Below are 25584 nucleotides of genomic sequence, written 5' to 3' on the forward strand. Positions count from 1 at the left end.
CAAAGCCTCCTAAATCAAGATAAAATGTGTGATTTACACAGAGAGAGCAAAGGATAGGTTTACAGCAGCAGTCCCCAATGTCATGCCTGCGGGCACTATGGCGCCCGCAGGGGCATCTAAATGCGCCTGCGTCCTGGCCGGCGGTCGAGCATCTGCCGAAATGGCACCGAAATTCGGCGGCATTTCAGTGGCAGCGCCTCTGGATGATGCTGCTTGCTGCCGACAAGCAACGTCATCTAGAAGCGTCACCGCCGAAATGCCACTGAAATTCGGTGGCATTTTGGCGGATGCTCGACCGCCGCCAAGGTCCTTCATCTGGCACCCGCCAGATGAAAAGGTTGGGGACCACTGGTTTAGAGTTTCCTGGGTTTTCAATATTTTTTATGGATGTCATTCAAAATGACACTCCCCCCTTCCTCTTTTTAAAATTCCTGATATGTACTAAATGCTACAGGTTGAAGTTTTTCTTCTTTGATAAAAATTCCTTAGGTTTATCAAATTTTGATCAGGGACAACTATTGATACCTCTGAAACTACTTTTGCAAGTACTCAAATATCAGAGGGGTAGCCGTGTTAGTTTGAATCTGTAAAAAGCGACAAAGAGTCCTGTGGCACCTTATTGACTAACAGACGTATTGGAGCATAAGCTTTCATGGGTGAATACCCACTTCGTCAGATGCACGAAGTGGATGTTTCCAGAGGCAGGTATAAATATGCAGGTAAGAATCAGTCTAGAGATAACTAGGTTAGTTCAATTAGGGAGGATGAGGCCCTCTTCTAGCAGTTGAGGTGTGAACACCAAGGGAGGAGAAACTGCTTTTGTAGCTGGCTAGCCATTCGCATTTGCAAGTACTGTGTACAGCAGGTTGCACTTTGATGACAACAGTTTTAGTCATAATATACTTGTCTACGTACTTAACATCTGCTGACTTTTTAACCTGACTGGTTCTGCTTAGATCTGTAGGAGCTGCTGACCTTTGAAAGCCTGTATGATCCTCTGTAAAGGATAGAGGGTCATTCAATAGAACATTCTAGCCCCACTGAATCAGAGTTTTGTCATTGGCTTCAGTAGAGTCAGGATTTCATCCAGCAATTCTCCATTAGTCCATGAAGATTCAAAAAAAATCCATAGCAAATAACTACAAATCAAAGTATCCATATTTCTCACTAACTATGGATTCTTCTAGTCTAAACCATTTGTTAGTTTTTGCTTTAAGGTGAAGTCTCATTTTAGCTCTCATATCTGAAAAATATGTCTTAGTCACTTGATAGTTGGCTAAGATATTCTCACCTGGCAAGGAGCCTCAGTCAGAAGTTTCAGGTGGATTTATTTAATTTTGGCAGCTTTACCGTGCAGAAGATTGTAACAGAAAGGTAGGACAAAGGCATGGCTTTTAAAGTCTGCCTGCTTCCCTCCATATCTTTGAAATGCTGGCCAAGTTCTGAAACAAAACAGCAACTTTATGAATCTTCCAAATCTTACACCACCTCTATAAGCTATCCTGGTTTTGACAAAAGTAACAGTGAACCTGACAGGTCCATAAGAGACACACAGAATGTTCTATTTCTGAATATGGGGACCGGTCTCTTCAAGATGCCAAAATGCACTAGTGGTCACCAAAACCCCTACAAACAAATCTAAGCCAAAGCTTCTAGGTTGCATCATTCTAGAGGAAGGATATGACAAAGATTCACTGAATTATTCTTATAATCAGAGAAGTCTCCAAAACTGAACAGCCAGATTTGGCACAAAAAAATCCCTCTGACCTACCAACTTACCTAGCTCACTTTCAGTAAGAGAAAGCTTCTCTCAAGCATTTTAGAAGGGTAGCAAAATTTCTCTTTATAACAGAAAAATGGTTACAACCTTAACTATGGAGAGGTTACTGCCTTTCCAAAATATAGTAACAGAGCCATTGTCAAGAGTTACTAGGTGGTGGAATATTCCCCCACCCACACTCATGGAGCTACCATGTTGAATTGTACAATCTTTTGGGGGTAACCTGACAAAGAAATCGCTTGGATAACTGAATTATCTTATGTTAGCTAACAGCTTATCCTAGCATGAACACAATCAGTGCTGCTCTGCCTCCTCGCCCCATCTCATTATTTTAAGGCTGCTATCTGATCAAGCTAAGACAAATCTCAATTTTCCATAGAAGTTTACTCCCCTTAAAACATTTCCAATTTAAAATATTCAGGGCATTTTAACCAACAGGACTGCTGTATGACAACAGTGTGCCAAAGTCAAAAGTGATGTTACAACCCATCACCTGATGGATTGCTTTTTCTGTTCAGATACGAAAGTTATACAATAAATTTGCAATACAACTCTCAGAACCTGCTCCTACAGAAAGTGTCCTGGTGATGGGAACAGTGACAGAATCAGACTAGAGGCTCCAGCAGCACTGATCGTGACTGTCATGGGTCTACTACCTGCTAAGCAATGCAATGATATATGCACACATTCCGTGTGCTTGCACCCAGGCATGTTATATACCAGTCACATGGTTCTCTAGTATAATCTCAACTTCTCACCTCCTCAGAAAGTTACTGTATCAAATATATCATAAATGCAGTATTGCCAAAAGTCCAGCAATCATGAGTCAGGCCCAACATTTTTTTTTGTTTTAAACAAACACTTGGGGTTCTTTTTATTGAACATGTACACAATGGTATTGGAGCACATAGGGTTTGTTTTCATCCACAAAACTGAGGGTTAGAAATTTTTTTTAAAATGAAATCAAAGATTCTCAGGTAAATAACCTGAGGCCAGCTAGCTGGGGCCTTTAAGAAAACACCAAATATCAGGAGCCTCACAATCAACACAAAGTTTGGCAACACCAAAAAACAAAATGTTCTTGGAACACAGTTCTTGCTCAGTCATTCACAAAAAAATGAAAGAGCTGTAAGTGCATTAAAATATTTATATTAATTAAATAAATCAAATTTTAAAAACATAACTAGAACATGGTCACCTGAATTTGATAGAAAACTAACCTTTCCCATCCTTTTCTGAAACACTTAAGGCACTTGAAGGTGGCCAGTTTTTAAAGCCAGACAACAAAAGTGTATATTTTAAAATTCTTAATTATTTAAATAAAAAGAAACCACAACAAAATACAGTAACTGCAAAAAAAGTTCCCACAATCATAATATTCAGTAAATACTCAAAAACTTTATGAAAAGAGAAAAATAAAATACTTCACTTTGTTTATAGCAAACCATAAAAGAGGATGTGGCAAGAACAGGGCCTAGTGAATTGGCAGAGCATATACACACAATTTCCATGGACCCCTTTCAAACACAGTCAGCAAGTGTCCTCTCTTTTCAGGTTACCAAAGAGCTAATAAAGTGTGTTTGTGTCACAGAAATAATTCACCCTTAATCTAAAGTTAGTCTTTCCATATCAGGCAATTAAAATAATTACCAGACCATGCCAGAAAGTAATTAACTACAAATTGCTTCTTCTGTTTGGGATAGTCTTAGTTTCCCTCCTAACGTGTTCCATGTTATTTTCCCCATAAATACAAAAAGTCAAATGGCTCTTTAAAAGGATGAGGTTTATATTACATCACCCTCTTTCACAATTTTGTCTTTGGTACAAAATGATGAAGTTGAGAAGTCTCTGAGGGTATGTAATGAAGAGCACAAGATCCCACTCCTGATCCTCTAGAATACTGAACCTGGTTACAGAGAGAGTGTGTGTGTGTGCAGAAACAAGCTTCTCTTTGATGATGGCTCCCCCCTGCCACACACACACTCTCACCCTCAATAGATAACATTACAATTAACTATCTGCATGTTAGCTTCCTTTTTTAAGCACTATTTTAAATTAAAGCAGAACTCAAATAAGCATAATACAAATAAGTATTCTTCTCCATTAGCTTATACATTCCTTACCACCTCCAGGACAGAGGGACATGAACTGGCAACCTGGCAAACACTTTAATACTATTTCCAGGGAAGAAGTAGCTGCACAAGTCTTCCAGCCTGCTCAGCTGTTTCAGGGGAAGAGGGGACAATGAATATAGTAAGATGAGCTCTGACATTTTTCTTTGTGGAATTTTGGTCACCTTATTCCTGACATTTTACCCATCCTACTAGATGCTTCTTCAGTGGAAAGAAAATTTGTTTTGTGTAACATATGAGAGTTAAGATTTTGTCGTTGTGTGGCTGTCGCTCTGATTGTTCATCTCAGAACTGAAAAAGTTAAAGGGTGAATCCTCTGCACCCTCAGCAGCTCTGAGGCTTTTAGGGTCTCCCAAGCAGTCTGCCAAGAGGTCTCGGGGGTCCCTTAAGAAGACCACCAAGACAGTGATGTTGTCACTGGATCCATTTTCCTTTGCTGCAGCCACCAGTCTCTCTGCTGCCTTGAGACCATCTCCTTGGCTTTGCTTTAAGTGATCTAGGACCAGATCCACCACGTCATATGGTCTGATGGCATCAAAGAATCCATCGCAGGCCAGGAGCAAGTAATCTTCAGAACCTGTCAGCTCAAATGAATTACCATCTGCATTTCCAGAGATATAGGGCTTCTGATATATATCACCTAACAAGAAAAGATACAAATCTGATTACTTTATGAGCCATTGCCTCCTCACCAGTCAACTGTTTCTATGATTCCCCAGAATTGCAATGGTTTATTTTAGGGCCAGATCATATCCCAGAGATCCATGCACAGCTCTCTCAATGCCCCATGAAGGAAGGAGATGGTTGGGGACTACAGAGCCAGTGGAGAAGGCCTTCAATTCCTAATGCTCCCCTGGGATTCATATGGATTTAAGGGCACCTTTGGTGTTTTGGGGATGGTACCATGGCTCATTATATCCCTCCTACAGAACAGGATGGTATGAGGAGCTCACCAAGGAAAACCTCAGATTTTCCTCCCTCAGGAAATGCTGGGATGCTTTGGCCTTTTTTTTTTTTTTTTTTTTTTAAGAAGTGTGCATCTTGTGAAACCCTTGGAACACCGGGGAGGAAGCTTATTTTCATTAGCGATGACATGACAGGAATAAGAAGATCCCGTTGCATGCAGTACAGTGCCCAACTACTTAATTCAACTGTTCTACCTGTACACATTCATTTCAACACAAGTGATACAAGCTTACCACTTTCTCAATTAAAAAAAAAAAAAAAGATACTGTATAAATCCATGATAAGATTCTTCAGTTCAGCCATTACAATTCTTCACTTACTGCAATTGCTTAGCGTCTTTTCTCATTTTACTTTAAGTGGCAAGCATCCAAGAAAGGTCTTTCCATGGCATTTGGGAATATTAGCATTTAAATGCTAATGGTCCACTGCCAATGTTTATGTTAGCTATTTGCAGTTTGAAGGATGACAACAATTTGACTTTTGAAACATAGTGAAGAGAACAACTCGTAGATACTAAAATAAAAAATACTCTAAGGTCAAAAGTTTGTCTCTTTAAATAACAGAAGTTGATCCAATAAGATATTAACTCACCCACCTTATATAGAGATATTCAGACATCTATCAGATCAGAAGCCAATATTTGCTCTGGTGTCATGTACAATATACTCTGCAAGCTTGTTGGGCTTTCATTTGCAACATGATATGTTGTTATAGATGTTTCAAAGAAGGAATTGAAATAGTTTTATTTTTTCCTTCACAAACTGATAAGGGTTGTGCTGATCAAACAATTTAATACTCCATTATTCAAGCAATTACAATAATAGAAGCAATTTACTCTTTGGCCCAAGCTGGGCAAACACTATAATCTCTTTATTAATGAATGGCTGTCTACTTATTCAGCCCCAGGATTTTTTAGATTATGTATTTAAGGATAATTCAATTTTGACTAACTTAGATGGCTTTACTTACCAATAGCCCTGGAAACAGCAAGGGTTCCATTGACTCGCCAGCAGTCCATGTAGGTCACACAGCCACCTAGGGCTTCTATACGCATTCTCTCATCCTAGAAGAAAAAAGCACATCAACTCTTTATACCAAGAGCATATCCCATACCTCACTAAATTCACTGCTAGCCAGTGTTGCAGAGAAAAATCTTAAATCCCTTCAACTCGTATACTTATAGTAGGATGCAAACAGCTTTATATTTTTAAATAAATGGGAATCAAGAGTGTTCAGAGAAAAATGTGCTAATAAACAGAAACAGCCTTATTGCAACATTCAGTTGAGTGTACATGAACAAGACAAGACATCTTCTCTATGACTGCATCATTGCTTGTTCGTGAAACAAAAGGGAAGAATCCCTAAGTCATTTCTATAGGAACAAACTGGAGTGGCAATATCCCCATCACCGTGCAAATATTTAAGATTGTGAACGGAAGTAGGAAGAAAAGGATAATTGTAAAGCTAAAGTTTTCAGATGTACATATAAAATGTGCATTTAGAGGCAAATTTCATTTTCATCAATATAATCCATCTTCCTCAAGCCCTACAAAAAATTTTATATTGTTCATACTATAAAGGAAAAGGTTCACGCAATGCCACCCCTAAAAACTTGCTACTGCCTTTTCAGTTTGTACTTAAATCAGTTTAGTAATATTGACCTATTTTAATAAAAAGAAATGTAAGATTAATTAAGCCAGTTATGATACTAGACTATTATTGCTTTTTGAATGATGCTATTATGCAAGCCAGGTCTGAAATTAAAACATTAATTTACTAAGTCAATGGTAACTTAAAAAAGAAAAATTAGTTAATTTTGTTAATAAAAGGCTTGCAGTTGTAGATTTTTTACGGTTGCTATGTATGCAAAATTCCATAGTACACCTCTACCCTGATAGAATGTGACCTGATGTAACATAAATTCGGATATAACGCGGTAAAGCAGTGGGGAGCCCGGGCCCTTTAAAGCACCACCTGACCCCTGCTGCTTTACCGTTTTATATCCGAATTCGTGCGGTGTCCCAGGCCCTTTAAATCCCTGCCTGAGCCCCAGCAGTGATTTAAAGGGCCTGGGGCTCTGGCTGCTGCGGGGAGCCCCAGGCCCTTTAAATCCCTGCCTGAGCCCTGCTGCTGGAGCTCCAGTGGTGATTTAAATGGACCGAGGCTCCATGCAGTGGCTGCAGCACCGGGCCCCTTTGAATCATCGCCGGGGAAGCTGGTCCAGACCGGCACAGTGTACTGGCAAGACCAAACCCGATAAAACATGGTCTCACCTATAAGGCGGTGAAATTTTTTTGGCTCCTGAGGACCGCATTATATCGGGGTAGAGGTGTATTACAGTTTTCACAAGGTTCTTTTTATTTTTTTAAGGGCATTCCCAACTGAGAGGACAGATCAAGTCTGTTCTTCAGCACAATCCTTTTTTCCTTTGGAAAAAAATGCATTGAGAACACACAACTAGGCAGGAGAAAGGCAAGACTGACACATCATAACTATGCTCCATAACCATCCAACTTAAAAGGGATGAAATCACTGAGAAGTAGCTCTCTCTAGTCCTGCTAGAGACTTTACATTTAATAGCTGTAACTCATGACCATTTAACAACTGCTAACAGACTGTATCCTCATCCATTGCAAGGAAGAGATCTGCCACCAATACATCAGCTCAGTTTGTCATTCTAGTTATAGACTTGCATATGTGCCACACTCCAGGGAATCTAGAGATTCCAAATAGTTCCAAGGCTACTTAGAGATCTTTTTTATAACCTGTCTACAAAGAGAGCAGTTCAGTGTCAGCTGGTAGTTGGCCAGGTCTTCATTTAAAGAGATTAAGTGAGCCAAAAGTAAATTAATTACAGCCATCAGAGGAGAGAGCCAAAGAAAATAGGCTTACTTCTCTTTCAGGTTTGTGAGGTTCCATCAGGGTCACAGCTTTTCCCTGCTGCACCAACATTACCTGAGAGTCTCCAACCCAGGCTATGTGTAACCTGTTCCCTACAATTAAGGCAGATACACCTGTTGTACCACTCCGCAGCCTCTACAAAGAGAAACAGAGCAGTGCAAGTTAAACTGCAGTTTAACATCATAACATTGTAAATTAGGGTTAAGGCTACGTTTATGTCACGGAGGTCATGGAATCCGTGACTTCCAGAGACCTCCGTGACATTCTCTGCTTCAGCCCCTGGGGCTGAAGGACTCTGGAGCTGGCAGCTAGCAGGGCTGTGGCAGGGTTCCAGGAACAGGCGGCCCCTTGCAAGGTTCCAAAGACAGGTGACGGACTCCTGAGGGGGCCCTCATCAGGGTTCCAGTGATGGGTGACAGCCTTGAGTGTGGAGGGAGATGCCTCAGGAGAGAGGCTGAGGGTGTCCCTTTTTCTCTTTGGGAAATATGGTCACCCTGCAGCCCTCAGCTGCCATGGGCAGAGGGGGAACTGGCCCCACAGCTCCCAGCCACCACGGTGGCAGGGGAAACCATGGACCCGCAGCAGCAAAAGTCACAGACCAGTCACAGGCAATAAACAAAAATTCATGGAGGTTGTGACTGGTCTGTGACTTTTACTAAAAATAACCATGACAAAATCTTAACCTTTATTAGGGTTAATTAAAGCTTGTTAACTATGCAGCAATTTAGACCTTTGTGAATGGCAATCCACTGAATAAAAGGTACAAACATAAGAGAAAACATAGGTTTAGAAGAAACTATTATAGCGTTCAAATGTCTGACACTGCTACATTTATGCTCTTCCCCTTGTCTTTGCTACCTCAACATTAGTTGAAACGTGAGTTTCGAAGGGCTCAGAACCATTTGGTTATTTAGGTTTTTCTGAAAAGTAGAGGAATTAGTTTGATTTTAACTTCAGCAGCAAGAACGTTTTCAGTACTGAATGTGACTTTTCTTCCCCATACAAACAGATGTAGCCACCCTATCTCTGCCTTCCTAATGGCAATGAAAAATATTGGGGCTATTTTTTATTCTTTTTTCAGGGAAACAACTCTTTGTTGCCTGTATATTCCCTGAGATTAAGGATCCTGAAAGAGCACTAACTCCTCACTTCAAAGTTTCCATCTCTCTGAACTTGCAGGCCCTGGTGCTTAAGAGAATTTAATTTGACCAATGAAATATTTTCCACTTAGGATACTTGGCAAACAAATCAAAATGAATTCAAAGTCTAACTGTGTGAGATCAAAATTCTCTGCATAACACCATTCCTTTTTACTATCACCCAAGCATTCCTCAATTGCTTAACTACAATGGAATCTGGTTCTACATTAAGGCTGCCAATTTTGATTGGATGTATTCCTGGAGGTTTCATCACATGACCTTTAATTTGAGACTCCAGGACATTCCTGGAGGGTTGGCAACTCAACACTGCACACTCACCTCTCTTTCAGCTTTGAAAAGGAACATTTCATCTGTTTGCTGGAAAGAGCCTTTCAAGGCCTCAGTAGGGTTCTTAAGAATCTCCTTGTGCAATGCAACATTTATGTGCAAATGAGTTGCTGCATAATTGGCGGCATCCACTCCACCATGGCCATCAAATACAGCAAAGTATGCTCGATCAACATCATCCTTTTGGCAGGAGGGAGATACAAAGAGTTCATAAATAAAAGTAAATTGCCAGATTTTATGCAAGCATTTCAGTGAAAGAATATGCACACATATGTATGAGAGCGCACAAGTGCGTACATGGACACAATACTACGCAAATACACTCAGAGCCACAAACACCATGATCTTCCCCGGGAAAGTAAAGTAAGGTGGCATGATCTAGCAAACTGACTTGGAGAGTAGGAATTAGGATGCCTATATTTTACTCTGAGCTTTCCCACTAATTGTGTGTAACCTTGGGTAATTTGCATCAGTTTACCAGTTTGTAAAATAGATAGAATATGCATCTCATGGGGGTATGCGTTATTTTTCTTTGCTCCTTGTTGATCACTGACCAGATTCTTCAAAAGGAATAGGAATTGAAAAGGCAGACTGGAAGGTTGTGTGGTTCCATTATATCTTTAGTAAACATCCCTGATCCTCAACCAAAATGCTATTTTTCAACTTTACATCATCAATTCTCTCACAAAATATAGCAACAGCCTCCACCCCCAAAGTAAGTTATTTTCCCTCTCTCCCCCTTGTGGTGGGAGCATAACAATGTCACAAAAAACTGCTATATGGCTAGCCCACATACATCAATCCAGTAGGTCTCTGCTCCGATACAGACCTGAAGTGTGTTTCAAGGGGTGTTTGACTGCTAGAACTGACCTCTCTTGGCCCCAGAAACTTACCGACAAGCCGAAGAGCTGATTGAATTCAGGGAGAGAAACATGTCTGTCCTCCATTTTCCGGCGGACATTGCGGATGGCATGGCTGGAAATAAGCAGGAAGCGCTTCAGTGACTTCAGGGATGGCAGTTGCTTCTGCCATTCACAGCAGATGTCTCGTAGCTTATTAAAGAAACAGCGCTGCAAAGAGCCTCCATCCAGCACTGATGGCAGAGAGACAGTACATGACTTAGTTGTATGTTTGGGAAAAGGAGGAGGAAAACAAATAATGATATTCAAGCCCAATATCCTCTCTCCTACTTACCCCCTCACTTGTCTTTTCCTACAAGTTTCCTTCCCTGGGACTATATGCATTCTCTCAACATACTCTGCCTGTACTAGCCTCTGACTTGGAGCCAAAGTTCTATCCCTCCCTTTAATCCACTGGTTTTAGACATACGAGTGCCTATGGATACACAGAACACTCCCTCTGAAAGTCACTCCATTGGGACACTATGAAAAAAGAAGCAACAAGCATATATTATGATGCGTGGCCCATACACTTCTGAGTCAAACCCCTCTTGAGAATCATAGGCAAAAAGTTCTGACCCAACAGAACAGTATCATGGACAAGAGGATTCTTCAGGCACCCAGTTTATTAAATAAATAGTTATTACCTCTGAAGTTAATCGTGCTATCAAATGGCTGACAGTTCTCCAGGGCAACAGACCACTTAAGGTCACAACAAGGATCAAAGTCAATTTAGTAGATTAGACATAAAAGATCCAGTACTGGGAATTGTGAGTGCAATGTATTGTGCATACTAGTGGAAGTGTATCTGTTTATAAAGAAAATTAGATGCAGATCAGAAAACTCTAAGACTATGCACAGGGCTGCTGTTGTCTTGATACAGGTCACAAATATTAGTCTGGGTTAGACCTGGGTTATGTGCAGTTGAATTATAGTCACTGAAAACAATGGATACATACAGAATGCATCACTCGAAGGATCAACTGGGTAGCAGCCCAGGATAATCAGACTGCATAAGTGTTTAAACTGTTGTCTTCAATCATTTTTACACAGAAAGTGAACTATCAGATGTTAAAAGCATGAGGGACAGAGGACCATCTCTGCCACATTACTGCTTTGCCATTACAGAGCAGAATCACAACACTCATAGAGAGCAACATTAAAAGTACTAGCCAGACACTCAAATACTTTCCTGGACTCATCTCAAATTTCATTAATCCCAGCATTTAGTCTGGTGAGCAGTAAACTGTGATATTTGTGATAATTTCTAGCTTAGCAGGGTCTCTCAAGTAGGCTGCAATTTTAAGTTTGCTGTCCAAGACTATCACCCAATGCTAAATCAATTTGCTTAAAGGGTGAGTAAAGCATCTAAACAGCTAAAGCAATTAACTATTACAGATCTTCCTACTTTACAGCACTGAAATTCTTTACTGGGTAAACTACCTTCTCAATTTCTATATTATAGCAACTCTTGCTAGCACTAAGAATGTCTCAGCATTAACTCCAGTTTCTCAAGCACGTTCTCTCATCCATGGTACTGGATGTCCAGTTTCAGATACCTTCTTGAACCCTGAGAATGAAAACAGCTTTGATTTAATGCACCAAATTTTGCCAAGTGGTTGGTCTGTGATATAATCACTTTTGATTTACTTATTTTTAGAAATTTTAAATAGGCAAGATATTTAATTCTGAGAAATGCACTCACCACCTATGCAGCTATTTTTAAATTGAGAAGATCAATTTATGCTGGTTAATATATGCTAAATATGCATACCATTACACATCATAATGCCTGTGAGGCGTGTTTCCTTAACCAGGCATTTAAACAGTATAGTGATATTGTGTCACTAGCCCAAGTTATTAAAATTAGTTTGAAGTCTATTTTCATGAAATGGTATTCTGGTCTAATATGGCAAGTCTCATCTCAAGAGATAAATTTCTCTTTTTAAAAAGATTAAAATATATCCTAGCAAATCAAAGTTATTTATCATTTGTATTATAATAGTAAATATGGGAATCAGTGAGGAGTGAGGCCCTATTGTGCTAGGCACTGTATAAACACAGTAAAAGAGGGCTACTACCCTACAGTTAAGACAAGCGGGTTTAATAAGCAACTGAAAAGTAGGGCAAGGGAAACTATAATAAAAAAAAAACACATATACATAGTTCAGATACATGCTTAGTTGGACAGTTTCACACGCTATCTCCCCCGCCCAATCCCCTCATACTCTAGAATAGTTGCTTGCGTCCTTTTTGCTTTCTGTCCATATTCTTTCCACAACTCCTATTTTTTCTGTCCCTTTGTATCTTATCTCATTTCTCTTTTTTCTGTGATTTTTGTTCTGGTTTTGCTTTATATTTTTCTATTCTTGTTTTTATTGTCTAGGTAAGTTTCAAGTGGTTTGCGAACTCCATGCCATGGTTAACTGACAGGTTTTTTTAATGATTTACAAGCTAAATTTTGAGTAAAAAGTTACTTGGAAACCAATGTTTGGAAAGATAATATGACAACACTAAGGATATGTTTTTCATAAAACTTTTCTATTTAAATAAAAAGTAGAAGTTATATTAATAAATAACATAGGATGATATACATTTATTGAATTATGATATTTAAACTTGAACTGCTGAATGGTAAAAATAAGGGTTACATTTCATTAATCGAACTATTAACATTAAATTATGTGTAGTGAACAAGCTCAGACAGGCCAGGCTAATACTTATATTAAGGCTATAGCTTGGCTTTTGCTTGACATGAGTTGTCTTGCCCATTTCTCTCTTATGTAGGCTTACTTAAATAATACTTATAGCTGACAGCACAAAGGTGATTTGTTCACGGAATGTATTGTGCTGAAGGACATATAGAAGAGGAAGATAAAATGTAATGCTAAAAAGATCCCTGTGTTGAGGAAAAACAGTAGTACGGTGACATGGCAAAAATAGCGAAGACAGCAAAAGTTATGTTAATTGAAGCTTGCACACGCGTATTGCGCAGGTTACACAAGACTCAATGCTCAATGTTGACTGAAGCTGTTCCATCTTATCTACTTATCTGTCAAATATATGATCAGAAACTATAAATAAATCATGTCTGAAAATTTATAAATAAAAGGCAAAAACTGATTAAGTTTAAATTGAGTGGACTTGTGCCTCCATCTCCTACCTTACACCACACTGCTCAGACTAACACAATTTTTGCAAGGTCATCTTCAAAAAGATACGTTTTGTTGGTTTGCCTTTCTGTTTTTGGAATTTCTTTTAGTGCCATTAAGAATGACTCTTGTTTAAAACATTTAAGCTTGTTTTTCTAGACTACATAGGGCCACAGTGACATAGATCTCTGGTTCTCACTCAGTGACATGCACTGCACTGGTGAAATCACATTGGCTACAGAACTCTAACCTCCACACACCATATCCCCAAAAGAAAGAAACTCACATCTAGAATCCAATCAAGTGGATACAAATATTGAGCCACACTTTCACCTTGAGTGCCCAGGGCACAAACTGCATCTCCTTAACCCTGTGTGAGAGTTGCTTTGGAAAGCAGATTATCCTAGAGGGTGGTAATCAGCAGTATCACGACCATACTGCCCTGTGGATTCTAACTGGTGAAGGCAGCTTTAAATTCCAGCCAGGCTCTATAGGAACCCCGCTGGCAGAGGCTGCCTGGGAAGAGTGCTGATCCCATCTCTTACTAACTGGTTCTACCTACTTTGGGAGCTGTAGCAGTCAACTCTGCCCTCCTTCCCCCAAAAAACAGGAAGCATGGGCAGTTAACACCACTGTGTACCCCCTCTAGGCAACCTTCTGTTAGCACAGTCAGAATACAAAAGGATTAAATCCAATGAATCAGAAAACAGCAGCAGTGAGTGAATACTTCTGATTACTAGTGCTTTGTCCATCATGAGCTATTTTGCCATTCTTATTCTTTAAGTAGTTCTATTTAAATCAATGGGACTGCTCTCAAAGAAAGGTATTACTCAAGTGAGTAAGAATGGCAGAAGTGAGGCCCATGAGGTTGAAAATTTATGAAAGGCTTATGAGGCATCTACAGTGTCATCTAGGATACTGTGGGAATGAACAAGCCAGTTTCATAAAGAAATGCTTGCAGCTATTGAGAGATGATCACAATTGTAAGTAGCTCAGCTTTACATAAGGGCCTGCAGTTTTCAAGTATCCCAGGAGATGGGGCCAATTTACTATCAGCTCAATTCTGAGAAAGCAAACTGGGTTGGCCTATGAATGAAAAATGTTTCCTGAATCTGTGGGACTAAAAACCTGCTAAATGTCTTGAGAAGACTGTGTTTAAAAACAATTTTGTTTATATTTCCTGCACTTCCCTTCCCACAGTTTCTGCTGAAGTCTACCACTACATAATTTTTCTATGCTCTGGAGGAGGAGAGCTAGCACTCGTTATTTAGGTCTTGGCCAATTTGATTTAAACCAGCTCTTTGCATATATAGAGGGGGAGTGATAACAGTCTACAAACACATGAAGGCTGTACACATCAAGGAGGGAGAGAAAATATTTAGGGTGCTGTAAAGGATACAGCCAAGAGTTACGGGATGAAATTAAGAAAGAAAATTTAAGCTGAATATCAGAAAAGATTTCTGGACAATGGAATCTGATGGCCAGTGGATTAGTCTTGCAAGGTAAGAAGTGGAAGCCCCATCCTGTAGGGCTTTAAAAAACAGACTGGAGAACATGTGTAACAGGAAATAACATTTCATTGTCTGGGATGGACTAGATTACCCAAGAGATTATTTCCATTTCTACCTTCTGATTCCTGCAGCATCCGACCCTCACTCTAGCTCCAAATCAAATGGTAAAAGGAGGTTTGGTAAGGCTTAAAGTTAAAAATTCTACTCAATAAATGTGATGGAACTGGTTGTTACACGGTGCTCAAACAGTGCGCAACTGACTGTTCCCTACCCCAATGTCAGCTGGTTGTGAGAAAATGGAGGCACCAGGTAGAAGGTCCAAGAACAGTTCTCCATCAATAACCACATGGTCCTTACAGTACTGATGATCTTACAGAAACATGAAGATTAGGGTTGGAAGAGACTGAGGATGTCATCTAGACCAACCCCCTCTCAAAGCAGGACCAACCCCAACTAAATCATCCCAGCCAGGGCTGTGTCAAACCGGGTTAAAAACCTCCAAGGATGGCGATTTCACCACCTCCCTAGGTAACCCATTCCAGTGCTTCACCACGCTCCCAGTGAAACAGTTTTTCCTAATATCCAACCTATACCTCCCACACTACAACTTGAGACCATTGCTCCTTGTACTGTCATCTGCCACCACTGAGGACAGCCTAACTCCATCCTCTTTGGAACCCCCCTTCAGGCAGTTGTTTCACCAAATGTAAGGGCCTGGAATTTTGACACTTGCAGGCTCAAGCGTGACCATAGGTGCTGTCACCTTGACCCTGAGTGTGGGCACAGATGCTCAAAGATTTAAATGGGTTGCACTTATGATATTTAATGTAGCTGCATAGTAGAGACCTCACTGATTCCAGTGTGGACTGAAAAGGCACATTAATGGACTACCATTAGCTAATCACTGAAAAGGTTACTCATGTAAAGAAACAAACAACTCAAGAAAGACTGAATCAACTCTTCACAGAAGTCTTTTCATTTAGTAACAGAGCTAGAGCGCAGTTACTCCTCCCAATGTGACTCAGCTCTGATTTTCAGGAAGTAGGCAGCTTGGCATTTTCTGAAAATCACATCCCTTTATTCGGCACCACAAATCACTAACGTTTTGAAAGTCTTGGTCCAAGTCTCCAGACTCCATGCTTGCCCCTTGACCACAAAACCATCCTTCATCTCACATTCCGTAGCGTGATGAAAGCTCTGCTCCCTATTGGCTTCCCAAAATATCCCACCAGGTATTCTAGGAAATATTTCAAACTACAAGTGTACCAGCAGACACCCTGTGGAAATCCACAGAGGGATATTATACTTACAGGTGAACTTCCCCTGGTCTCCCTCTTCCTTCTCTTCCACACTCTGCCTCTTAAAAACAGAAAGATCAGTCTGTAGCACCTCATCAATTGCAGCGTGGATCAAAGATGCTGCCAGAAGAGGTGGTGCATCCCTGATGTGAAGAAAAGAAAAAAAAAATTGTATTAAATTTAAACTGAACCATGGCCTTCCTGAAGTCAGCAACCTCAGGGCTCAAAAAGTTAGAAAGCTCCAGCAGCTACCAATAATTGTGACTGGTCAGGGATGTAACTCTAATAGTCTCCAGAGACCACTGAAAACAAGTGTCACACTTCACTATTAACAGTATTTGTAGTATACAAACCTTTAAAAGTTTCTAAACTCAGTTTAGACTCAAAGAGAAGCAGTTCCCTTGAGAACGCAAGGGCAGGAGGTGCATGAAGTGTGATTTCGAACTGCTGCCTCATTTTTACTCTTTCAGTTACAGACTGCATCTTGTGCTCTTGTCTTCGGTGATGGGAACTGTTACTTACAGAGCCTTGTTAGGACTGAGCTCAGGCACTTCGCTTCTCTCACTGTGTGCCATGTCTTATTTACTTATTTATTTTTAAACAGATATGGGGGATGGGAGTTATTCAGCTTCCCACCCCCAATACTCATTTCTTTTGGTGGGTCTTTGCTAATTTCTTCCTTGAAATGTGGATAATTATGCATTGTTATTACAAAGCACATTAGAATCCCAGTATATAGTATGTGCACACATCATTAAACACATAGCCTCCAGCGCTCCAATACACTTTGGATGGGTGAAGGGAAAGGTGACTGAATTTTTGTGCAAAGAGAACGTGTAACATCTTAGCACAGCATAGGTCAGAGAGAGGTTGGAATGTTTTGCCTCTAGCATTATAGTCCCCAGGTTCTCCTAAGCTGAGGATCCACAAAACCAGTGCAGGGTGGAACTGAAAAAAAGTGTCCATTCTGTCCACTGTGGATTAGGATTTGAACAGATATAGTACATGCACAGTCAGAGTTTTATATGATACACACAAGAGACTCATGATAAGGCTTTAAATAATGAATTTGCAGATTCAAGGCAAATCTGTTCCAACTTTAAAGTTGTGTGACTTGTAGCCTACAGGACTAACGTGCTTGCTTGTATGTATATATACACACACACACATATAAAAGCAGCAAAGAGTCCTGTGGCACCTTATAGACTAACAGTCTATAAGGTGCCACAGGACTCTTTGCTGCTTTTACAGATCCAGACTAACACGGCTACCCCTCTGATACTTGACACATACATATATACATAGATATCTTTTCTTATAGTTTAAGTATTTGGTTTATTGTAATAGGTTTATAAATTTTACATTAAAGTAAGTTTGGCTGTAATGCAAGAGGCCTACAGGCCATATCTTGTATGTTAAGCTAAAGCAAGGTTAGCATATCTATATTAAGACCTTTGACTCAGAAAGCAAAGTTGACCTATAGCTTGTTATCTAAATAGATGAGTATCCATGCCTATGACCTTTTATCTAGACCAATGGAGAATGGAATAGGGTTTTTTTCAATGTTGTACCCACTGACTTAACAAGTACACCAGAAGAGACTGATGTGCGTACATACCTTTCATCAATACGCACAAAGATATTAGCCCATGGGGTAAGTGTACCCTAACATGTTGTGAGTCAGGAATGAAATTTGGCCATAGGAGGAAGGATTTCCGGCACTTTGCCCTATAAAAGAGGTGACCCACCTCAATAGAGGACTCCAGTTCTCACTTTACTCTAGTCTCACTTACTTCCTCCACTCTATCTATTCTATCTATCTACGATGACTGCTACTATTAGTAAGCTATACTTGTTCTTAAACTTTAAGTTTCAAAGGAACTAGGCGAAGCTTGGTTTCCCTAAATTTTATTCTTAGTTTGTTTACTAGGTTTTGATTTAAGTTTACTTAGTCAAGTAAACCCTAGGTTAGCATTTTCTAAGCACTGCATCTCTCACTCAACAATTGAGAAACTTGAACTACAAGGCTGTTCCTGTGTCTTTTACCACCAGGTTATCAAGGAAGGGTGTGACTATATTAACCAAGGCTTTGTTGAATATAATACTATATTATCATATGTATCTTTTGAATAGCAGTAATGCAATTGTAAGTTTGTAACTCTGGGTATTTTACCATTTACTTACTATTATTAAGTTTAATAAAAAGTATTTTAAGGCTATATCTGTCTCACTGTGAGCTTCCTGTCATACCCCCGAGGGTCCTTTATAAATTCTGTGGAGCCTGATTCAGGACAAGAACTTTTATCTTCTGATCAAACATATTGGTGAGCCTAAAATTCATACTGATTAATATTGATGATAATAATAATAATTATTAAAATCAAATAAAATTAAATTCCCATATTATCCAAATTAATATTATCAGTACACTCTAAATCAGGCTACAGGCTGCAAAATAATCCTTTCATATGTAATATCTGTGTAGCAGGCATCAAGAATTCACTGCTGAGGATCTCTGGGAGGAGAGGAGTGAAATAGAAACAAGAATACTGGGAACGAAGAAGTTCATGAACACAGGACTTCAAACATGGCTCTGAGAGTCTCTGGATATACACAGGATATTAACACTGCATCCAAAGAAGTAAAACAGTAAGCCATCCTGATCAGGTTAAGGACAGGTTTGGGTGGGAGCAGGGTTTCCTGGAAAGAGTTTGGGAAGGCCTGCATAAATTGGCTGGCTTTAGTGTAATGAATGCTCTATAAAGATTCAAACTCCTGTTTTCAAATCTTAAAAGAACATTTATAGTTCCTAGTGGTGTTAAGAACTCATATGTACAGTAAAAGCTATTTTATCCAACACTTCACCAACCGGAAATGTCTATAAACCAGGATTTCTGATCTTCATTGAAAGTGTGGTTTATAGTCCGGTTGGCGCGGGAACAGCAAGGGATTGAGGCACAGGAGGCTTGGGGTGTGGGAGGGGGTGCAAGGTCCCATATCTGGGGGTGCTCATCTCAGGTGGCTCTCCGCAAACAGCGACCTGTCCCGGCTGCTCCTAAGTGGAGGTGCAGCAGACAGCTCTGTGCACTGCCTCTGCCTGCAGGTGCCACCCCTGCAGCTTCCATTGACTGTGGTTCCTGGCCAGTGGGAGATGCAGAGCCAGCGCTCAGGGTGGGGGCAGTGTGCAGAACTGTCTGCCACACCTCTGTCTAGGAGCAGCTGGGACAGGTTGCCACTTGTGGGGAGCTGCCCAAGGTAAGCGCCCCCTGGATCCGGCACCCTTAGCCCCCTCCTGCACACAAACTTCCTTCCTTTTATTTAACTGGCATTTTTCACTTACAAGCACCCCCTATTCACCCAGAATGCCAGAGAAAACAGCTTTCATTGTATTTCAAAAATCCTTGCTGAAAGAAAGACAGACTTTGTCAAGTATTCATGGCCACACGTGCCTCCTGCTACAGCAAACAGAATTCTTCACACAGATCAGCTGGCTGCTAATACAGAAGCTTGTTTTATGCAATGTTCTGTAGCAGGGATATCGTACTTTAGTTTGAGAGTGACTTCAATACTCCAAAACCACACAGAAGTGTATTTGCAGTCCTCCTTTCATTTCAAAGCACTGGAAAACCAGAAGCTACTTTGCCATTTCTTTTAGTGCATGGTTAAGCCTGAAAAGGTTTTTGTTTTCCTATCCAATCCAAACAGACAAAAGCAAACCACACCTGCTTACTAGGAATATGCTAGCAGGATTAGGCTGACACAATGGACAACTCAAAGTTTCAAGACCACCTTGCAAACGAGAAATGCAGTCAACCTACGTAGAAATGCAACAAATGTTCTATTTCTCCCCTTTTGAGCGACTGCATCTTTGGGGGGAAGGAGAATGAAATACAACATGAGTGCAAGAATGCTTCAGCAACTGTCAGCTGCACAGCTAGTCTCTGCATTGCAGAACAAGGCATAACATGAGGAAGTCAGGCTTTCACCCTTGTCTAGACTAAGGGCTTGTCTTCACTACAGCACTAAATTGGCAGCATGTCTGGTGAAAATGCATTACATCAACAGGAGAATGTTCTCCTGTCAACGTAATTACTCCATGTAAACGAGAGGTGAAAGCTATGTGACCAGGAGAACATCTCCTGCTGACATCACGCAGTGTCTACATCATGCTAAGTTGATGTAAGTTATGTTGCCGGGGGAGGGAGGCCTCACACCTCTGAGCGACATAACTTATATCGACTTAGGCAGTAGTACAGACAAGGTCTATGATGTAAAGGTGTTAACATGTTTGAAAAGTCTAGCGCAGACAAAGTAGAATATACATTAACCTGTGCTAGGCTGGTTAAGTTAAAGCCTATACTCCCATCTCAGCTTTCATTCAGCCAGATACGTTTGAAACATCTAATGTAGACAAGCTATTAGTTAGAACGTTACCTAAGATATTCTAGCATTACACCTTTTTTCTTAGCCTAGAAATGGTGCAAGTGTTTGTACCATGATTAAGTGTCAATATAAGTCCTATCTTCAGAGATGGAAACAGAAAATATTATGAGGAAAACAGCAGGAAAGAAAATGGGTGAAACAGGAAGAAAAATCACAGTATATTTTAATGGCCATTAGGAGCCACAGTTAAGGATCTTTTCCAGACTTATCTATGGTGCCTTGTGAATGGAATTTGAAAGCTAAATCAGGTTTCTAGTTGACATTAGAATAGTGTTCAATACTTTGGTTCCAGGCTCAGCAGGGTTCTCCTTCAAAAGCCTTGGCTCAGTATGAGCTGGACCCTAGACAGAACTTTAAAACACAGGAAATGCTGTAATGCACAGGTCTCACTGAGACTTCTAATCGCAGGAAGTGTGCAACATTCCTGGTAGATTATGCCCTCTGAGCGAAGGAAAGAATTACAAACCATCACATCACATCCTTCCATTCTTGCCAATTACCACTCAATCCCCAAAAGGAAATTCACTGAAGATTCCTTAGCATTTTCAGGAAGAGCAGGACACTGCCAAGCAAGCTGTGGAAAAATAGCTTTGCAGTATCCTTTTTAAACCTGAAATGAACTAGTAGTTCTGAGCTATATTTTATAGTGTTTTACTAGCAGCACTATCTACCATACCAGGCACAGTGGTGTGTGCCTGTAATCCCAGCTATTTGGGAGGCAGAAGCTGGCAGATCACTCAGGGGTTCTGGGCTGTGGTGCGCTATGTCGATCGGGTATCCAGTGCCACTGATAGCCTAGCTAGTGGGTGGCTGAATGACTGGCTAAAACAGTGGTTGGCAACCTTTCAGAAGTTGGAAGTGTGCTGAGTCTCCATTTATTCACTCTAATTTAAGGTTTTGCATGACAGTAATACATTTTAATGATTTTAGAAGGTCTGTTTCTATAAGTCTATAATATATAACTAAACTATTGTTGTATGTAAAGTAAATAAGGTTTTTAAAATGTTTAAGAAGCTTCATTTAAAATTAAATTAAAATGTAGAGGCCCACAGACTGGTGGTCAGGACCCGAGCAGTGTGAGTGCCACTGAAAATTAGCTCGCGTGCCACCTTATGCTGGGCTAAGATGTTACACTTTCTCTTTGCCATAGACTGCCTACCCCTGGGCTAGAACAACACGAATGACATGTTGTGATTAGCGCTCTCTCAGGTTTTTTTGATTAACTGAGGAAGGGAGCAATGGACAGTTACAATCTCTCTCTTCTCATGGGAGAGAGATTGTATGGAGAAACAGGAGCTGATTTAGAAGAGGACGCTGTAGTAAGAGGAGGCCCTGAGATATAAACCCTTAGTATCAGAAGCCTGGTATGAGGCCATATGCATGAACTAAAGTAATGGTCAAGACTTTGCTAAGATAAAGCAAAGTTAAGCTCTGAGCCGGAGGCAGATACAATTTTCCTTCCTCCCCTACTCTAAGACTTATTTTCAGTTCTGAGATAATTCCAGGCACTTCCAGTTATTCTCTCTCCCCATGCAACTGTACTCTGTAGCAGAGGTATGGCAGCACTACTGCACCCTTTTTCCTCTCACATACTTCCCACAGAACACAATCTGCATATCTCTGAGTAATACTTGGCTCCCTGTCAGGGAAAATAAATTGGGATGCAATGGGAAAAAGGTGAAATAGATAAAAAGCACATTACGCACCATTTGAAAAATGGGAATGCTGGATCAGAGCATTACTGCGATTTAGTGGAATCAGTGTCACAATTAATCTCGAGGCAAAATTAAAATAATTTCGATTTTCCTTTTAAGAAGTGTTTTTCTGAAACCAGAAATTCAACATTAACTGAAGGAAAACGAGAGAGGACAAACACTTATTGAGAATGGAAATATTTGACATTTATTGAAAACCATGAACAGGATGGTGAATGTGTACTTGCAAACAAAAGATTAAAACAAAAAAAAACAGTCAGAAAGGCATTGGTGGTAGGGGAGAGAGTCAAAACAGGAAGTTAGGAGGAGTCTCACAACAATTATTGTAGTAGAGTCTCTTCAAACAGGAAACCTGCTTGTGTTCTATATTGTATGCAACCAAGTAGCCACCATCTTCTAATAAATTTCAGCTCCTTTGAAAAGGGAATCTGGAACATTTCTACATTAGGAGGGGACACATTTCACTTTATTTTCCAGTTTGGGTAAATTAATAAAATTTCAGATTAATTAAAACCTTTAAAGCTACTGGAAAGCGTTTCTGGATACCTTACACATTGACCCATTTTCTGTAAGTCTTCATGGAAGGTGACTTTTACCTGGAAATATATTTCAAATAAAAATTCCACAAAAAATATAAGAGTATTATTTAAGCTCTCACAAGCCCTCATTCTGCAAATGCTTGGGAATGTGTTTAACTTGGCAGAATGCAAACAATCCTGTTGACTTAAATCGCACTACTCACAGTGTATAAAGTTAAGCCCATGTGCAAGTCTTTACAGGATCAATGCCTCAGACTGCACAATCTCTCAGACAAGGAAAGTATTTGACCATGACCGCAAAGTGCTGTGCATAATAACAGAGCTATAAAAAAGAACAAAACCATTCTTCACAGTGCCATCTATAAAGACAACAGAGGGTACTGAGAGCAAGAGTTAGATTGGGCTTGAGCTAGCTAGCTGCTTCTTCACCATAAATTGCAAAACCAGTGGTCCTCAGAGTCCTTTGCAGAATCCCATTTAGTTTTCCACTCATTCCTCTCAAAAGCCCTGCCACAGCAACCCTTCTCCTACTGGTGGGTGTCAGAACACGGCTCCCTCCAGAGGCAACAAGTGTTTTTCCTTGCATTAGATTGCCAAACAGCAACACTGGACGCAATCTCAAGAAACGGGGATGCTGCCAGTCCATGAATTCTGGGCTTGTCTATGTAGTGCAGCAAAGCACACCAGAAGTGTGTGATCTGTAAAGTGCTCTGCAGTTGTGTGCAGATGCAGCTGGTGCACTCTAAGGATACCTAGTTTATATTAACGTACTCCTATGTTAATACAATCTAGATATTTTATACTGCACTAGCAGAGTTTACACAGGGCAGTTAGAGTGCAGAACATTAGAGCACTTTATAGATCTCACCCTTCTGGTGTGTTTTGCCAGTGCCATGTGGACAAGCCCTCGGACTCATCAAGAGTTGACCTGCACACCAACGCTGGCTATAATGGAAATGAAGTAACTGACAGAGCAGAGATTATTAAAATAATTACAGGCAGATCTTCACTTGAAACTACAATCTGATCACTTAGAAGGCCCTTCTTCACCACAGAAGTTGGATATTGTAGCACCAAAATTTCACACTACTCAAAACCTTCTCGTACAATTCTATCTCAAACTAGAAGAAAAGAACCACTACCAAGCTTTAAATTGATCCTGCTGTTTTCTTAAAGTCTAACAGAGGTAAGTCTGTCTATATTAGAGCCTATTCCTGATAAGTGTCCGTACTGACAATGATCTTACAGCAACAGGTGACTGGATCTATGCTGTGATGATCTTAAGTTTCATAAGCTGCTCCCATCCTTGACTACAGACAGCCTTCACCACTTTTAAACAAAAACCATAATGCATCTAATAGCTTTTTCTCTCTTTTAAATTATGGCCTTGAGAGCCCTTTCTTTTCTTTCTCCTCCCATGCCATTTCCTTGTCTTCCCCATTTGTTCTTCTGGGTTTTAGTTTGAAAATCTTATTGTGATTCTTTATCCTTTAAAACTATATTATGATTTATTGTGCAAAGCCTCAATATGGTGGGGAGGAGAAGTGGGAGAGACTATATGAAACCATCAGTCTAGAGTGTTCAGTATATGAAAAATGAGGCTGCGTGCTACCAGAACACCAGAGTCTTCCTCTGGTAGAGCCCTGTGTCCACAAAATTCTCTCTTTCCCAAAATCATTTCTCTGCCCTTGTACGCAAATATTTGGATGACCACCTCCACCATATGGCAGTCCTTTTGGGAATGAGTTATGTTTTTCACCTCTGGTTCCAGAGTGGCATCAGCTCCAAGAGCACAAACTGAATGGCAAAACCTTTTTTTTGTAGTGGGACCCCAATATCTGGCATTTTAGACTTATGTGTGCTGTTCCTAAGCAATGCTGCACGAGACTCTATGCTTCACTTTTCTGCCTTCTATGGCAAGGCAGGGGATAATATGAAATGACTATGTCCTTTATTAAAGAGAGTTATTTCTGATTTTTCAGAGTGTTCCACAAGGAAGAAGTGTGTTGTGGGTCCCTATGCCATTTTTATCTAGTCTGCTTTGTTACACAGCTGCCTTGTCTGTCTCTCTCAATATTTCTAGTAGTAGACCAAGAATACATAACTCGGGATAGGGGGGACTATTAGAATGAGGTTTTAGGAATCAAGGAACTCTCAGACATAGGCTGTGTTATCACAACTGGCTGGAGGGCAGGTATGTGAAGAATTCTGCTACTGGCAGGACAAGCTCCTTTCTGTGTAAACAGCATGAGTGATAGGCAGGATGAAAGCACTGCAAAAGCAGCATGGACTCTCCACTTTCACTGATTCACACAAAAACAGTACTGAATTTGCAGCTGTAACTAGCAGAAGCCCCAATTCCTAAAAGTTAGTTCTTTTTCAAGTGACCAAAACACAGAGTGCTCCTTTTTCCTGCACAGAGTTCCTTTTAGGATCATCATCTTGGTTCACTTGGTGATTAGTTGGCTGAGTGTTTGTTCAAGACACGCACCACCGTGTATCGGTGGGATCCATAAAGTGCACATTCAGAACCACTCTAATCTATGAACAGTTTAGAAATCACAGAGCACACCATTTATTTCAGATCCAACTTAAAATACAACACTTTCATTAAACAGTGCTCTGATCAAAGACAACTCCGTTACAAGTTCATAAATGGGGACTGTCTTGAGATCACTACACTAATTTTCACATCTAATCTTAATCAGAAACTTAATTTGCATTTCTAGTATTGGAAAGCTGTAGAGTAGTAATCTAATAC

At 40.3% G+C, this 25584-nt stretch overlaps 1 protein-coding gene across 1 annotated transcript in view; it reads right to left on the bottom strand.

Annotated features, from left to right (window-relative positions):
* Window positions 1-755: 755 nt before the first annotated feature.
* The window catches only part of PPM1F (protein phosphatase, Mg2+/Mn2+ dependent 1F), a 28396-nt gene continuing 3567 nt past the window's right edge, over window positions 756-25584 (bottom strand). The window contains exons 2-7 of the mRNA XM_030583002.1: window positions 16139-16269; window positions 10160-10359; window positions 9258-9446; window positions 7771-7914; window positions 5848-5941; window positions 756-4552 (exon numbers count right to left, since the gene is read on the bottom strand). Coding sequence (XP_030438862.1) covers window positions 4155-4552; window positions 5848-5941; window positions 7771-7914; window positions 9258-9446; window positions 10160-10359; window positions 16139-16269 — 1156 coding nt within the window. The 3' untranslated portion in view covers window positions 756-4154. The remainder of the gene's footprint in view (window positions 4553-5847; window positions 5942-7770; window positions 7915-9257; window positions 9447-10159; window positions 10360-16138; window positions 16270-25584) is intronic.

The sequence above is a fragment of the Gopherus evgoodei genome, chromosome 13 (genome assembly GCF_007399415.2).
Source record: "Gopherus evgoodei ecotype Sinaloan lineage chromosome 13, rGopEvg1_v1.p, whole genome shotgun sequence".
Taxonomy (NCBI): Eukaryota; Metazoa; Chordata; order Testudines; family Testudinidae; genus Gopherus; species Gopherus evgoodei.